This window comes from Hemiscyllium ocellatum, chromosome 1 (assembly GCF_020745735.1).
Source record: "Hemiscyllium ocellatum isolate sHemOce1 chromosome 1, sHemOce1.pat.X.cur, whole genome shotgun sequence".
NCBI lineage: Eukaryota > Metazoa > Chordata > Chondrichthyes > Orectolobiformes > Hemiscylliidae > Hemiscyllium > Hemiscyllium ocellatum.
In genome coordinates this window covers 83,866,029-83,884,262 of record NC_083401.1, presented here as the reverse complement: position 1 = coordinate 83,884,262, position 18,234 = coordinate 83,866,029, and the positions used below count along the sequence as shown (strand labels likewise).

Sequence of the window (18,234 nt, the reverse complement as noted above, 5' to 3'; positions counted from 1 at the left end):
TTCATTATCAGTACTGTAGAACCATTGGAGGAAGGATCATATCATTTTACAGTTGAATGACATTAGCTTCTGAAATTTTGCAAGTGACACTGAACTCCATTAGTTCATGTAACTTTAGAGCTAGGAATACCCCCAGCATACCAATTATACATTCCTCAATTGGAGAATCCAGACTCTTCCAAATAAAATATCACTTGAAGGAAGCACCAAAGGAACAATATAGAATGCATTCTGGGTGAGCCAAATCTTGAAAGGCATAGCTGGCAAACTGGGCAAGCATCAGTGTAGTAACCAACAATAACATTTAATTTATATTCAACTACTTTCCTATTGCAGTTTAAGTCCACGAACAACGTTGGCAGCAATGACTACCATTCAGTATTTATGAATATAAAGGAATGAAATGGTACAGAGCTCTCCTGGTGTCAGTGATAACATTGACACAAGAGATATGGGAAAAAAATGCATAAAATGTACTTATGCCATATGTCCACAGTCTCTGGACCTCCTCTATTGAAGTTCTTGGGAGATATATCCTCAAGTTCAAGTTCACAATGAGGACACCTCCCCATGTATAATTTCCAAGGTATTCGTGCAATGCTGAGAAAGATCAAAGGTCAAAAAAAAAGTAACTGATTTTTGGTGTTGAAGAATAGTGTTTCCTGGGGGAATGAGTTAATTGTAAAAAGACCATGCAGAAGAAGCCACTAGTTCCAGTGAATTTCTTGGCTCCCTTATGTCTAACCAAATTACATGTCAGACTGACATTAAATGAAAACTGAAACAAACATTTCAAAATTTAAGTAATGTCACCAGAAACTTGCAGTACTTTTGAAGACAAAGGAGTAAATAGGTATTAAAACTTTGACCAATATTGAAGAAAACCTACAGTTTTATTTCTGATACTGTATTATAAAAATTCAAATTATTAACCAATATGAATTGGAGTTGGCATTGAGTGATTACAGGATAGCTAATTCATTTTCATTTATAGCACAAGCAACAAAATGTAAATAATATCAAAATGTAGAAGCAAAAGGAAAGCACTAAACAAAATAATAAAGATCTCCACCATGCACTTTGTTACTTTACAGGGAAACCAAACTTTTGCACCTAAATCTGATGCTAAAATCTATATAATAATCAGTATAAGCATAGTCAGAGCAGACAAAATTATTCACTATGTAAACGTATGGCAGACTACACAGCTGTTTGTCTGGACTTCAGTCTCAATCTGGCTACTCATTGCTACTTATTATTTACACTGAGAACACATTAAAAAATCAAAATATCCAGTGGACTTCCATAAACATCAGTGCAAACATCAGTGTAACATAACTATAAGATATAATAATGATGTTAAAATATACAAAACTAGATCTGTGTGCATTAGATGCCAATTAAGTTCCAACTGTTAACCTTTCTGAAATTATACTTGCTCCAGAAAACATAATTGATGCTCATGACACAGTATATACTTTTCAGTGGAGCTAGGGAGTGGAAGGGAAAGCGAGATTTGCAAGAGGTAATGAAGAACAAATTCCGAGCATTAATCGCATATTCATGTGCTAACACAATTGCGACTTGATAGAAACTTCTGGTGCGAGAAGTCCTTGTTAACTATATGCTGAGTCCAAAACATGTATTTACATTAAGATAACAATACAGTTCTAGTTAACAGGACAAGATTGCTTCCTGCTGGTTCGAACATAGAATGCACAATCTGATGCTTAATCATTTAAATTTCAAGCCAGAAGTACACTGGAAATCTGAATACCTTACTCTGTCCCAGTCTACATCGTAACAAAAGCAAAAGCAATTTCGTTTTAGATTTCTCACCATTCAGATGCACACAAAACAGCAGTAATAGATGTGTTTATTTTATTACAATTTAGTAATAATTTGGAGATGCCGGTGTTAGACTGGGGTATTCAAAGTTAAAAATCACAACACCAGGTTATATTCCAACAGGTTTAATTGGAAGCACTAGCTTTCGGAGTGTTGCTCCAATCACCTGATGAAGGAGCAGCGCTCAGAAAGCTAGTGCTTCCAATTAAACCTGTTGGACAAAACCTGGTGCTATGCAAAAGTGAGGACTGCAGATGCTGGAAATCGGAATGGTGCTGGAAAAGCACAGCAGGACAGGCAGTATCCGAAGAGCAGGAAAATCGATGTTTCGGGCAAAAGCCCTTTATCAGGAATTGTGATTTTTAGCAATTTCAGTAGTCATTTACGTGAAATGGAGCAAACAATTTACAGCATTAACTGATCAAATAGAGTAGAGATACACCCTTTTGAAGTCTAGATTTAAACATGCTTCCTCCAATCTTCCAGATGGTGCTTTCCAGATCCTAATTCATAACAAAAACGCATTTCTCATCTCACTCTGTTGCTTTTAACAATGACCTGAAATCCTTGTACTAGCTACCATGCCTTGGCCAGTGAAAACAGTTTCTTCTTCACCACTCTATCAAACCTCTTTCAACTTTTGAACACCTTTATGAAATCTTGCTCAACTGATTTAGCGAAAAGTAATCCAGTTTTTTTTTCATCTACACACATCACTGAAACTCTCAACCTTTGTACCATTCTCAAATTTTTTATGCAACTTTTATTTGTTTGACAGTTGCGAGCATCGCTGACTCATAGAACAATAGATCTCGAGAAAGCTTTTTTTATTCATTCATTGGCCATGGTGTCGCTGACCTTTATTGCCTATCCCTAATTGTTCAGAGGGCAGTTAACAGTCAACCACATTGCTGCATGTCTGGAGTCACATGTAGGCCAGATCAGAAAAACGACATTAGTGAACCAGATGAGTTTTCCAACAATTGACAATTGATGTCATGGTCATCATTAGAGTCTTAATTCCAGATTTCTTTAAAATTCAAATTTCACCATCTGCTGCAGCGGGATTTGAATCCAGGTCCCCAAAACATTACCTGGGTCTCTGGACTAACAGTCTAGTGATTGACCATTACAGTGGTACTATCATCTTCTTGAACTGCTGCAATCCTTGTGGTATAGGTACAGTTACATTGCTGTTATGAAAAGAATTCCAGGATTTTTATAATGTAACATGGGTTCATTCAAAGCCAAAATGGTGTGCGCTTTGCGGGGAACTTGTGAATAAAGTTCCATGTGTCTGCTTCACTTGTTCTTCTAGATGTTGGGTGTTTTAATCCTCTTTGAAAGTTGCCATTGAAGCAGCCTTGGTTACTTTTTGCAATGCCTGGTAGATAGTAAACACAGTAGCTGCAGCATCATGGTAGCGCAGAGAAGATTATTTAGTTGGTATATAGAGGTGCCCATTAAGTGGGCTGATTTGTCTGGAGTGCTTTTGACTTTCTGGGTGTTGCTATAGCTATAGTCATCAAGTCAAATTTTATCAAACATCTGACCTGACTTGTGGCTTGTTGATGGCGGACAGGCTTTGAAAATCAGAGATGTGTCATTGACGTAGAACACTTAACCTTGTCAAGTTAAGCATCTGGTCAGTGGTAACCAAGATGTTGACAGGAGAGGGTTTCACAGATGGTGCTGCTGTTGTACATAAAGAGGAGGTAATTAGACTTTTTGAGGGTGGAAGTGGTTTGGTATTTTGTGATTTGAATGTTACTAATTACTTATCAACCTAAATCTGAATGTTATCCAAGTTTTGCTGAATGCAGTCAGAGTCATACCACATGGAAACAGAACCTTCGGCCCAACTAACCCATGCCAATCATGTTCCCAAACTAAACTGGTCTCATTTGCCTGCATTCGTCCCATATCTATCCAAATCTTTTCTATTCAGGTAGTTATCCAAATGCCTCTTAAATGTTGTAACTTACTTGCATCAATCATTTCCTCTGGCAGGTCATTCCAAATACGAACCATCCTATGTAAAAATGTTGCCTGTATGTCCTTTTTAAATCTTTTTCCTCTCACCTTAAAAATATGTCCCTTAGTTTCGAAATTCCTCACGTAAGGAAAAGACTCTTGCTATTCACCTTATCTATGCTCCTCATGATCTACTAAACCTCTATAAAGGTCACCATTCAACCTCCTAGGCTCCAGAGAAAAGGTCTCAATCCACCCAGCCTATTTGTATAACTCAACCTCTTAATTTCCAGTAACATCCCAATAAACCTCTTTCATGTAATAATGTCTTTCCTACAACAGGATGATCAGAACTGCACACAGTACTCCAGAAGAGACCTCAGCATCATCCTGCACAACCTCAAAATGACATGCCAACTCATATTCTCAAAAGGTCTGAGCAATGAAGGCAAGAGTACAAAATGCCTTCTTCATGGTCTGCTTCATTGTCTGAAGAGTTGTGAATTGAATTGAATGCTGCAACATTCAGCAACCATCCTCATTTATGTCCTTCTGATCAAAGGAGGAGTGAAGGAGTTGAAGACAGTTGAGTCTAGGACAATTGTTCCTTGATCAATGTTCTGGTGCTGATACTATTGTTTATAACAATTGCAAACACCTTTCTTTGCAATAAGTATGAATCCATGCAGTGAACATCTCTCTTCTTGATTTCCACTGACTTCACTTTACTCAGGTTCTTTGTCACTCTCAGCCAAACGTTACATTGATATCAAGACCAATCACTCTGATCTTATCTTTGAAATTTAGCTATTTTTTTCCATGTTTAAACCAACTCTGTTAAGAGGATTGGAGACCAGTGGTCCTGGCAGACACAAACAGAGCATCACTGAGCAGTTTATTGATCACTAATGACCACACCCTTCATTATTTCAGTGAAGAAAAAAAGAGTACATTGATTAGCCAATTTTGGATTGGATTTGCTATTTTTGGACAAAAAGTAGTTTAAGGTAGTTTCACTTCAATAATACATATCAGCTTTGTAGCTGGACGAGAACTGCTTGGTTAGAAGTGTGGTGAGTTCAGGATCGTAAGTCTTCAGTGCTATATTAGTAATGTTTACAGGGGCCACAGACTCTGCTGTTTTCAATTCACTCAGCCTTTTCTTTACAGCTTGTGAACAAAACTGAATTAGCTGCATATTCGCCTCTGTGATAGTGATGAGCCCAGGAGAGGATGAAATAGATCAGCCAATCTGTTTCGGTTGAAACATTTCAGCTCAACTCTTGCACTTATGTGCAGGGCTTCACCATCACTGAGAATGATACTGCTGTGAATCCTCAGTCCACTATGGTGAATATTTTAGATGAAATTTACACTGCCAAAAAGCACTTGAGATTGAATACCCTGAGGCCTTAACATAGCTGGTGACTTCACCCAGGCCAACTCAAGATGGTGCTACCAAAATACCATCAACACTTATCCTGTCTCACCAGGCGGCCGAACATCCTTGACCATTGTCACACAACCAAAGATGCCTACTGCTCCACACCCTGTCTGTAGCTTGGAAATTCAGATCATAACGCTACGTTCCTCCTCCCAGCTTACAAGCAGGATTGAAATGTGAAGACCCAGTATAGAAAGTTATACAGCGTTAGTCTGAGGCAACTGAGAGCTTCTGCGGGACTACGTGGAATAGTGGACTGGACCATATTTAATTCAGCGGTCAGCATAGATGAGTATGCCAGTACCGTCAAGGACTTCATTTGTAAGTGTGTGCAAAAGGAGGCAATTCGTATGTTCCCCAAACGGAAACCATAAATGAACCGGCAAATCCCTTGCTTACCAAAGACCAAGAATGCAGCATTCAAGTCATTCGACCCGGACCTTTACAGAGATCCAGATACGACCTTCGCAAGGCCATTAGAGATACCAAGAGGCAATAACGCACTAAGTTAGGAACCTAAACTAATCACACAGCCATCCGTCATCTGTAGCAAGGCCTACATGACATAGTGTCACCCACCCGGACACGCCTTTCCCTTCAGTCATCACTGCAGATGTCAGATCAGCCTTCCTTGAGAGTGAACCAGTGGAAAGCGACTGACCTAACCCTACGCTTAGATCCTGTGTGGACCAGCTGGCTGGAGTATTCACTGACATATTTAACCTCTCCTTGCTATAATCTGAAGCCCACCTGCTTCAAGAAGAACACCATCATCCCAATAACAAACAAACTGCGTGCAACGTGGCTCAATGAGTACCGTCCAGTGGCTCTGACCTCCATAATTATGAAGTGCTTAGAGAGCTTAGTCATGGCTCACACCTAGCCTCCCGGTCTGCCTTGATCCTTTGTAATTTGCCTACTGGCGCAACAGCAGATGTCATTTCTCTAGCCCTACATTCATCCTTGGAACATTTGGATAACAAGGATATCTATGCCAGGTTTCTACTTATTGACTACAGCTCTGCCTTCAACACTATAAACCCAACCAAACTAATCTCCAAAATCCAAGCTCTACGCCTCTGTTTGGCACTCAGTAACTGGATTCTCGATTCCCTGACCGATAGACCACAATCAGTGAAGATAGGCAACAGCACCTCCTCCATGACAACCTTCAACACCGGGGCCCCATCAGGATGTGTACTCAGCGCCCTACTTTCCTCCCTGTACACTCATGATTGTGTGGCCTAGTTTCATCTGAACTCCAACTACAGGGCGGCACGGTGGCACAGTGGTTAGCACTGCTGCCTCACAGCACCAGAGACCCGGGTTCAATTCCCGACTCAGGCGACTGACTGTGTGGAGTTTGCACTTTCTCCCCGTGTTTGCGTGGGTTTCCTCCGGGTGCTCCGGTTTCCTCCCACAGTCACAAAGATGTGCGGGTCAGGTGAATTGGCCATGCTAAATTGCTCGTAGTGTTAGGTAAGGGGTAAATGTAAGGGTATGGGTGGGTTGCGCTTCGGCGGGTCGGTGTGGACTTGTTGGGCCGAAGGGCCCGTTTCCACACTGTAAGTCTAAGTCTAAGTCTACAGGTTCATTAATGACACCACTGACGTAGGTCGGATATCAAACAATGATGAGACATGACATAGGAAAGTGACAGAATGCCAGGTATTGGGGTGCAAAGATAACAATCTGTCCCTTGATCTCAACAAAACTAAAGAGCTGACTAAAACTAAAGATCCTCCGAAATGTCCACCTTCTTCTTCAACTGAGAATTACTCAACACTATTTTTGGCAGGGCCCTCAACACGGTCGGACTTATCTCCCACACTTATTCCCTCACCTCCTTCTCTCCCACAACAATGATCGGGTTCTCTTTGTGCTTACCTACCATCCCACTGGCATCCACATCCAGAAGATCATTAACCACCATTCCCACCAATTCCAGCAAGATGTCACCACCAGACAAATATTCCCCTCCCCTCCCTTGTCTGCCTTTCGCAAGGACCATCCCCTCTGGGTCATCACGGTCCAATCTTTCTTCACTCCCAATACCCCACCCCCACAGCACCTTCGACTGCAACCGCCGAAGGTGTAACACCTGCCCATTTACCACCTCCTTCCTCAGTATTCAAGGGCCCAAACATACCTTCCAGGTGAAGCAGCACTTTACCTGCACTTCTCATAATCTAGTGTAATGGATTCGTTGCTCACAGTGTAGTCTCCTCCACACTGGGGAAAAGAAGCATAGATTGGGTGACTGCTTCGAAGGACATCTCCATTTTGCCCACAAAAAAAATGACTCTGAGCTTCCAGTTACCTGCCACTTTAACATACCACCGTGTTCCTTGGCCAACATCTCTGTCTCAGGCTTGCTGCAGTGCTCCAGCAAAGCTCAGTACAAGCTGGAAGAACAACACCTCATTTTCCGCTTGGAGACTCTGCAGCCCTCCAGACTCAATATCAAGTCCAATAATTTTAGGGCCTGAACTTCCCCATGTCTGAGCCCCCTACTACACACACCAGGCCTTGTTATCATATAGTCTTCCATTATACACTACTTACTGTTAGCCACTAACAGTCTCCATTAGCAGCTATTCACCCTCCTAGATCATTATCACCTCCTTTGTCTATCTAACTGTTCTTCTCTCTTTGCACTCTCTCCCTACCCATTGCCCCCACCCTATTTTCTGCACATAAACCAACGTTTTCCTAGCTACCATCAGTTCTGAGGAAGGGTCACCAGACCTAAAATGTTAAGCTTGACTTCTCTTCACAGATTCTGCCAGACCTGCTGAGCTTTTCCAGCAACTTCTATTTTTGTTAAGAACTGAGCATCAACTTCAAGAAGCAAGAAGGAGCACACTTCCTTATCAATGGAGTGGAGGTGGAGATGGTAGACAGCGTCAAGGTCCCAGGAGCGATGCTCACAAACAAAAAGACCTGGACTACCCACGTTAATGCAACAGCCAAGAAAAACAACAACATTTCTTCTTCCTCAGAAGGCTACGGAAATTTGGAATATCCATAAGGACCCTACAACATTTACAGATGCACCATGGTTTGATAATGCAGCTGCTCTGCCTAGAAACCTAAGAAACTGCAGGAAACTGTGAATATAGCCCAGACCATCACACAAGTCAACCTTCGATCCACTGACTCCACCTACACCTTGGGGCAGATGCATGGAGTGAAGGTAAAAACAAAATACTTTTGTTAAAAAAAACCTGGTTTAACACATATACCAATTAACCATTTCACACTATCCATGATTATAATTGTAATTTTTTTAAACTCAGTTCTGTTATTCAACAGATTTTATTGCACTAAAAAACAATAATGACAATGTAGAATCAGAAAAATTAGAAATCTTGCTAATTTGACTGACTGCCAGTATTAGGTTGTGGAGATGTTGAGCCACAATACAATATGTGAAACAGCACTAAACGCACTGACATACCACAACTTCAGAATTCCTGTGCTGACTTGTGCATGTTCTGAGAAAGGGTCATCCAACCAGAAACACTGATTTCTCTGCACAGATGCTACCAGACCTACTGAGCTTTTCCAGCAACTTCTGTTTTTATTTACAGTATCCAAAGTTCTTTCAGTTTTTGTATTGTATAATTTATCTTTGCCATATTCACACAGGTTATTATTTGTGACTTTGATAAGCATCACCTTGGTACAGTGGAAGGGGTGAAAAGTTAATTGGATGGATTCAAAACATTGAGTTCAAAAGGTGGGCATGAAATTGTGAAGTGATAGCACGATCAAAGATTCTGGAGAGAAAAGTGAAGTTGGAAATGGGAGATGGTAAATGGCTTGCAAGGACAGGTCAAGGGTTTTTTTTTCCTGAGGAGAGGGTAATTATTGCAGATTTAAAGGAGAGAGGTACTTGAAGACAGAAAGAGAATCATTAAATATATCAGCTAATATGGGGCCAGAAAGGGAAGCACAGGTTGGTTCAATTTCATGTGAGTAGAACGGGAAGTGATTCTAACGGACACAATGAGTTTGGTGGCAGCATACAGAAGTATAGGACGGTTAGCCAAAAAAAAAAACAATTTCAGGATTAGGATGATCTTGTAATACTAAACTAATTTTTCAGACAAGAGCTGAAATTGTTAGTTTAGATTACTTACAGTGTGGAAACAGGCCCTTCGGCCCAACAAGTCCACACCGACCCGCAACCCACCCATACCCCTACATTTACCCCTTTACCTAACACTACGGGCAATTTAGCATGGCCAATTCACCTGACCCGCACATCTTTGGACTGTGGGAGGAAACCGGAGCACCCGGAGGAAACCCACGCAGACACTGGGAGAACGTGTAAACTCCACACAGTCTGTCGCCTGAGTCGGGAATTGAACCCAGGTCTCAGGCGCTGTGAGGCAGCAGTGCTAACCACTGTGCCACCGTGCCGCCCGTGCCGTGTTTTATGTAGTTCAGTCAGATCTAAGGAGGAATGGCTAAATTAGTTGTTTGCAGAAATTAGTGGTTACCAGATCAGAGTGAAAGACAGTAATGAATTTACTCAGGGTGGGCACTTAATTAGCCCTCCTTCCCTAACTAGGAGAAAGTGAACCCTCCAACCACAAGGGATGAATGCAGATTTCTCCAGCTTTCTCATTTCCCCTCCCTCCACCTTTTCTCAGTCCCAACCCTCAACTCAGCACCACCTTCTTGACCTGCAATCTTCTTCCTGACCTCTCCGCCCCACCCCCTTTCCGGCCTATCACCCTCACCTTAACCTTCTTCCACCTATCGTATTCCCAGCATCCCTCCCCCAAGTCCCTCCTCCCTACCTTTTATCTTAGCCTGCTTGGCACACCCTCCTCATTCCTGAAGAAGGGCTTATGCCCGAAACGTCGATTCTCCTGTTCCTTTGATGCTGCCTGACCTGCTGCGCTTTTCCAGCAACACATTTTTAAGCTCCTTCCCTAACTGTCTGGGTAGTCTTCTATTTATTAAAGAGATTTTTACAGCAGCTGGAAAATCCAGAGTATTGGGTAAAATGTTTGTTAACACCAGGTTCAGTATTATTCTCGACTGATTGCATAAAATGGGCCCAAAACTTCTAACAAATAGATAATAATGAATTTCTGGGACACTTATTGTTTTTGTCTTAAGGTACAATTTTCAAAGATATTGTGCCAAACACTTAATAATTTAATTTTTATTTAAAGATGGATTATCAATAGTTACCTTGAACTTAAAATTCAAAATCACAGGCTAATTTGTAAATGAGTAAATTGAATATAAACATATTGATAATTGCACTCACCAGCCTTGATCATCTTCCCCTTCTGGTTGAACTGGTTCCACCTCTGGAGTTTCCGAGATGGCCTTTGTCAGCTTTAATTTGAATCGATCAAGTAATGCCAAAGTCTGTCAACAGAAACCATTCATAAATAGTTAACAAGAAATTGAGACTGTCTTCAGAACTTGGATCAGAGATATAATATACTTTGATAATTTAAGACATTCTGTACAAAATAGGTATTTCTTGCAAGCTACCTGTTTACATTCGATGTCATCCCAATGCTGTTCAATGTTTGCGGCTTCTTTGTCTTAGAGTCATAGAGATGTACAGCATGGAAACAGACCCTTAGTACCAACCCATCCATGCCAACCAGATATCCCAACCCAACCAAGTCGATTTTTCAGCATCTGGCCATATCTCTCTAAACCCTTCCTATTCATACACCCATCCAGGCACCTTTTAAATGTTGTAATTGTACCAGCTTCCACCACTTCCTCTGGCAGCTCATTCCACAAACACTGCGTGAAAAAGTTGTCCCTTAGGTCCCTTTTATATCTTGCCCCTTTCACCGTGAACCTATGTCCTCTAGGTTTGGACTCCTCCACCCCAGGGAAAAAACCTTGTCTGTTTAGCAGAAAAATCGACTTTTCAAGCAAAAGCCCTTCATCAGGATAAAGGGCTTTTCTCCAAAACGTCAATTTTTCTGCTCCTCGGATGCTGCCTGACTCCAGCACCACTCGAATCTTGACTCTAATGTCCAGCATCTGCAGTACCCACTTCTGCCTTATCTGTTTATCCTATCCATACCCCTTATGATTTTATAAACCTCTATGAGGTCATCCCTCCGCTTTCAAAGCTCCAGGGAAAAAAGCCCCAGTCTATTCAGACTCTGCCGACAGTTCAAATCCTTCAACCTTGGAAACATCCTTGTACATCTTTTCTAGACCCTTTCAAGTTTCACAACATCCTTTCAATAGAAAGGAGACCAGAACTGCACGCATATTCCAACAGTGGCCTAACCAACATCCTGTACAGCCACAACATGACCTCCCAACACAATGCTCTGACCAAGAAAGGAAAGCATACCAAATCCCTTCTTCACTATCCTATCTACCTGCAACTCTATTTTCAAGGGATTATGTACCTATACTCCAAGGTCTCTTTGTTCAACAACACTCTCTTGGACCTTACCATTAAGTGTGTAAGTCCTACTCTGATTTGCTTTTCCAAATGTTTATCTCATGTTTATCTAAACTAAACTCCATCTGCCAATCCTCAGCCCATTTGCCCGTCTGAACAAGATCCCATTGTAGTCTGAGGTAACCTTCTTCGCTGCCAACTATGCCTCCAATTTTGATGTCATCTGCAAATTTACTGACTATACCTCCTATGGTCACATCTGAATCATTTATATAAATGACGAAAAGTAGTGGACCCAGCACTGATCCTCGTGGCGCACTGCTGGTCACAGGCCTTCAGTCGGAAAAGCAATCCTTCACTACCACTCTCTGTCTTCTACTTTCAAGCCAGTTCTGTATCCAAATGGCTAGTTCTCCCTGTATTCCATGAGATCGAACCTTGCTAACTAGTCTCCCATGAGGAACCTTTTCAAATGCCTTACTGAAGTCCATATAGATCACGTCCACCCCTCTGCTCTCATCAATCCTCTTTATTACTTCTTCAAAATATTCAATCAAGTTCATGAGACATGATTTCCCATGCACAAAGCCAAGCTGACTATCCCTAATCAGTCTTTGCCTTTCCAAATACATGTAAATCCTGTCCCTCAGGATCCCTCCAACAACTTGCCCACCAATGATGCCAGGCTCACTGGTCCATTGTTCCCTGGCTTTTCCTTACCACCTTTCTTAAATACTGGCACCATGTTAGCCAACCTCCAGTTTTCTAACACCACACCTATGACTATCGATGATACAACTGTCTCAGCAAAGGACCCAGCAAACACTTCCCAGCTTTCCACAGAGTTCAGGAGTACACCTGATCAGGTCCTGGGGATTTAGCCACTTTTATGCATTTCAAGACATCCAGCATCACCACCTCTGTAATTTGTACATTGTTCAAAATGTCACCATCCATTTCCCCACGTTCTGTATCTTCCATGTCTTTCTCCACAATAAACATTGATGTAAAGTACTCATTTAGTAAGCCCCCTGCCATCTGATAGGCTGCCTTGCTGATCTTTGAGGGGCCCTATTCTCTCCCTGGTAATCCTTTTGTCCTTAATGTATTTATAAAAAACCTTTGGATTTTCCTTAACCCTATTTGCCAACACTATCTTATGCCCCATTTTTGCCCTCCTCTTCTAAGGGTTCACTTGATCTCTCCTGTCAATACCTGACATATGCTTCCTTCTTTTTCTTATCCAGAATCTCAATTTCTCTAGCCGCCATTTCTTTACCTGCAAACATCTTCCCCCAATCAGCTTTTTAAATTCTTGCCTAATACCGTCAAAATTAGCCTTCCTCCAATTCAGAACTTCAACTTTTAGATTTGGTCTATCCTTTTCCATTACTATTTTAAAACTAATAGAATTATGGTTGCAGGTCCAAAAATGTTCTCCCACTGACACCTCAGTCACCTGCTCTGTCTTATTTCCCAAGAGTAGGTCAAGTTTTGCACCTTCTTTAGCAGGAACATCCACATATAGTACTGAATCAGAAAGTTTTCTTACATACACTTAACAAATTCCTCTCCACCTGAACCCTTCACACTACAGTAGTCCCAGTCTATGTTTGGAAAGTTAAAACTCCCTATTGTAATCACCCTTTTTTTTTACAGATAACTGAAATCACCTTACAAATTTGCTTCTCAATTTCCCACTGACTATTAGGCAGTCTATAATGCAATCCCAATAAGGTAATCATCCTTTTCTCATTTCTCAGTTTCACCCAAATAATTTCCCTAGATGTATTCCCAGGAATATCATCTCCAAATACAGCAGTAATACTATCCCTTATCAAAAAATGCCACTCCCCCACCTCTCTTGCCTCCCTTTCAGTCCTTCTTGTAGCATTTGTATCCTGGAACATAAAACTACCAAGTCCCTCTCCCCTTTGAGAACATTGCACACCCTTTCTGAGGCAGCCTTGATCCTGGCACCAGGAAGGCAACACACCATTCTGATTTTTCGTTGCTGGCTGCAGAAATGCCTGCCTCTGACTAGAGAGCCCCCTAACACAATCGATTGCTTGGATCCCGATGTACCCATCATTGCATTACAGTCTGTCTTGATACTAGAAACTTAGTTGTTCATGCCACATAGGAGAAAGTGAGGACTGCAGATGCTGGAGATCAGAGCTGAAAGTGTGTTGCTGGAAAAGTGCAGCAGGTCAGGCAGCATCCAAGGAGCAGGAGAATTGACGTTTCGGGCATGAGCCCTTCTTCATTGGATGCTGCCTGACCTGCTGCGCTTTTCCAGCAACACATTTTCAGCTCTGTTCATGCTACATTCCCCTTAGAATCCATCACCCCCTCCATTTTCCAAAATAGTATACTTGTTTAAAATGGGGTTAGCCACAGAAGACTGTGGCAGTACCCACCTATCCCTCCAACCTTTCCTGGACTTCACCCGTCTACCTGACTGTATCTGCAGTTTTTTCCCTTCCTTAGTGCCATCCATCACATTCCCTAGGCTCTTGTAAATTCCTCATTGCTACTAACTGTCGCTCAAACCGATCCATGTGATCCGATAGGTTTTGCAATCAAATGCACTTACTGCAGATATAATCATCAGTAACATGGAAACTCCCACATCTGACAGGAAGAGCATATCATTCAATAAAGGCCATCTTTGCTCCTTCACAATCTACAGAACCAGAAAATAGCACCATCTTTTGGCCCTAAAATACTCTGACAAAAGGATAAATAGAGTCATAGAGATGTACAGCATGGAAACAGACCCTTTGGTCCAACCCGTCCATGCCAACCAGTTATCCCAACCCAATCTAGTCCCATCTGCCAGCTCCCGACCCATGTACTTCCAAACCTCCTGTTCACATACCCATCCAAATGCCTTTTAAATGTTGCAATTGTACTAGCCTCCACCACTTCCTGGCAGCTCATTCCACAAACACACCACTCTCCACGTGAAAAGTTGCCCTGAGGTCTCTTTTATATCTTTCCCCTCTCACCCTAAACCTATGTTCTCTAGTTCTGGAAATGACCTTATCTATTTATCCTATCCATGCCCCTCATGATTTTATAAACCTCTATAAGGTCACCCCTCAGCCTCTGATGCTCCAGGGAAAATAGCCCCAGCCTATTCCACCTCTCCCTACAGGTCAATTCCTCCAACCCTGACAACATCCTTGCAAATCTTTTCTGAATCCTTTCAAGTTTCACAACCCTTTCAAGTGCATGCAATATTCTAACAGTGGCCTAACCAAACCATATCCTGTACAGCTGCAACATGACCTCCCAACTCCTGTACTCAATACTCTGACCAATAAAGGAAAGCATACCAAATACCTTCTTCACTATCCTATCGACCTGCGACTCCACTTCCAAGGAGTTATGAACCTGCACTCCAAGGTCTCTTTGTTCAGCAACACTCCCTAGGACCTTACCATTAAGTGTATAAGTCCTGCTAAGATCTTGAAAAGGTTGTCCTCAAATAGAATACTTATTTCCCATCCTTCAGAAACTTTGTTAGCCAATAGTGTCTCGTACAAAAATGAAAATTCTCTGAATCTTTTTAGAAATGAGTGTGATTATTAAAAGTGGTCTATTTGCTTATTACCACTGTCTGGCTGTTACCTTTCTGTTAACCTCTTTATTCATTACCGAATATGTACAGATGAAGCATTCTCTGGATGTTTTGACAATGACAATACGTTGCTTGAGAGGACATGTTAATATTATTTGTTACATAAACAAATGGAAACATCAGTCCTGAGTTTTAGCTACAGGAACTGTTGAAAGATATTTTATCACAGAAATATGCAAGGGAGGTGGTAGTGTAGTGGTACTGTTATTGCATGAAAAATCCAGAGATCTAGACTAATGCTCACCATGGCAGATGGTGAAATTTGAATTAAATTAATATATCTAGTATTAAAATCTGGTCTATGGCAATCATGACATTATTGTCCATTCTTGTGAAAACCATATGATTCATCAATGGCCTTTGGGGAAGGAAAATCTGATGCTCACGTGGTCTGACCTAAATGTTATCCCAGATCTTTAGCGATGTGCTTGACACTTAAATGCTCTCTGAAATGGATCAGCAATTGGGGTTATGAGCTGAAGTACTGCAGTCACAGGCTCTGAGGCAACTTCGGCTGCCACAGAGTTCTGTGCTCCCTGTTGTCATAGTTCTCCACTGTCAATAGACTACTAATAGACAATGGGTGCAGGAGTAGGCCATTCTGCCCTTCGAGTCTACACTGCCATTCATTATGACCATGGCTGATCATCCTCAATCAGTATCCTGTTCCTACCTTATTTCCATAACCCTTGATTCCACAATCCTTGAGAGCTCTGTCCAACTCTTTCTTAAACGAATCCAGATACTGGGCCTCCACTGCCTTCTGGGGCGGAGCTTTCCACATACAAACCAATCTCTGGGTGAAGAAGTTTCTCCTCATCTGTCCTAAATGACCTACACCTTATTTTTAAGCTGTGTCCTTTGGTTCGGTTCTCACTGAGAGGTTGTGAAAATTTTCAAGCCTCAAAATGGGTTCATTATAGGAAATGTTTGCAAAGCACTAAGAAGATTCATGGCCTGGCATAGCCCTCGATCTAATCAAATTAGAGAGAGATCAACTCTGTATTAAGGACAGTGCAGTAGAGCTTGCCAGGTGCAACACCAGGAATACCTTAAAAAAAAGTCAACCATCTACAACATAGGGCTAAGTACATGCCAAGCAACATATGATAGGCAGAGCTAAAGGATTCCATATTCAATGGATTAGATCCAAGTTTCACAGTACTAACATCTCCAGTTGTGAATGGTAGCAGACAATAAGCAACTCATTGAATAAAAAGATGCCAAAAATACAACCATCTTGGAAACACACATCATCATTGCTAAACACAAGGTTGAAGCTTTTATAAGAATCTTCAGCCAGAAATGACATGTAAGTGATCAATATTGACTTCTTCCTGAAGTGCCCAACATCACAGATATCACTTATAACTAATTGTATTCACTCCATGTGATCAAGAAATAATTTTTTTCTCTGTCTCCATTTTCAGACTAGCAGTATCATATTTGCTAACTAACAGTCTGCTGGGACTGTTCCAGAATCTGGGCAAGTTTGGAAAATCATAGGCACTATCATTGCAATTGCCTATTTTAGAACCCAGTGATGTAGCCAAATCCTAGAGATTTGTCAAATTTTAGTACCTGAAGTCTCCCTTGTACTTTTCATCCTCCTGTGGAAGTTAGAGGTGGAATCTGGGTAGAGACAATGAGGAATTTCTTCTCCTAAATTGTTGTCTACCCCAGAGTTGAGTCTAACCTTCATTTCAATTTACACATACTTGCAGCCTCTGTGGCCTGCATGTTTTTTTTAGACCAGTGTTATTCAGTACTAATTTACAGGCAGTTTCTATTGCTTACAATCCTGCATGCAAGTGCAATCAGTCTGAGGATTAAAGGTATGTCAGTCAGTCAGGGTCTATGGAGATATCAGTTTGAGGTCTGTGCAGTGCATGCTGGGAATACTCTCACAAATCAGGAGGTAGCCAAAGTCAGAAATGGGGGTGGGGGGGTGGGGGGGTATTAATGATCAGGGAAGCAGGAAACTTGGAATTTAGCTTCTTTAACCTTTTTCTCAAGAGAATTATATACATTCAAAGGGGCTTTTCAAGATTGAGTGGAGGGATCTCAGAGTGTAGGACTGGACAGGGAATACTGGGAAGGAAGATTCTCACATGTTACAACCACTCCGGCCTGTAGATGAGGAGATTGTATGGCCAGCAAAGCATGGCAATTCACAAAGCCATGGGCTCTGGGGGAATCTGTACATTAACAGTTATATAAATGGACTAAATGGAAATGGGGAAAACTTGAAAGTCATCAGGAATGCAGAGTCAGTAACACTAAAAGGAACGTGAACGTTGGGGTATCATGCTGCATCTTAGGCAGAGTCTGCGAGTCACTCACAAAGACATCAAAAGTTTGTCAGCTTAAGTATAAAGTCACTTGTGTAATAACATATACAATACATTAACAACATATATAGGAACACCTTTCAAGCCCATTTCACCAGTTAATATAATCATGGCTGATCCCATCTCAGCCTCAACTCCACCTTCTTGTCCATTCTCCATAACCCTTTAAACTATTGCTAATTAAGAATGGTCAATCTCCTCTTAAAATTTAATCAATGTCGCGTAATTCGCCACACTCTGGGCTAGTGCATTCCACAGATCCATGATCCTCTAAGCGCAATAATTTCTCCTTGTAGAGTCACACAACTGAGAAACAGACCCTTTGGCTCAACCAGTCCATATTGAACATAAACCCAAACTAAACCAGACCCACTACCTGCTCCTGGCCCATATTCCTCTAAACATTTTCTTTTCATGTATTTATTCAAATGTCTTCTAAACGCTGTAATTGTACCCACATCCATGACTTCCTCTGGAAGTTTATTCCACACATGAACCACCCTCTGTGAAATCTGTTTTAAATCTGCTATTCCTTATCCTAAAACTATGACCTCTCCTCTCA

At 41.5% G+C, this 18,234-nt stretch overlaps 1 protein-coding gene across 1 annotated transcript in view; it reads right to left on the bottom strand.

Annotated features, from left to right (window-relative positions):
• Positions 1-18,234, bottom strand: part of cwc27 (CWC27 spliceosome associated cyclophilin) — a 268,357-nt gene that overhangs the window by 40,371 nt on the left and 209,752 nt on the right. The window contains exon 13 of the mRNA XM_060823753.1: positions 10,557-10,660. Coding sequence (XP_060679736.1) covers positions 10,557-10,660 — 104 coding nt within the window. The remainder of the gene's footprint in view (positions 1-10,556; positions 10,661-18,234) is intronic.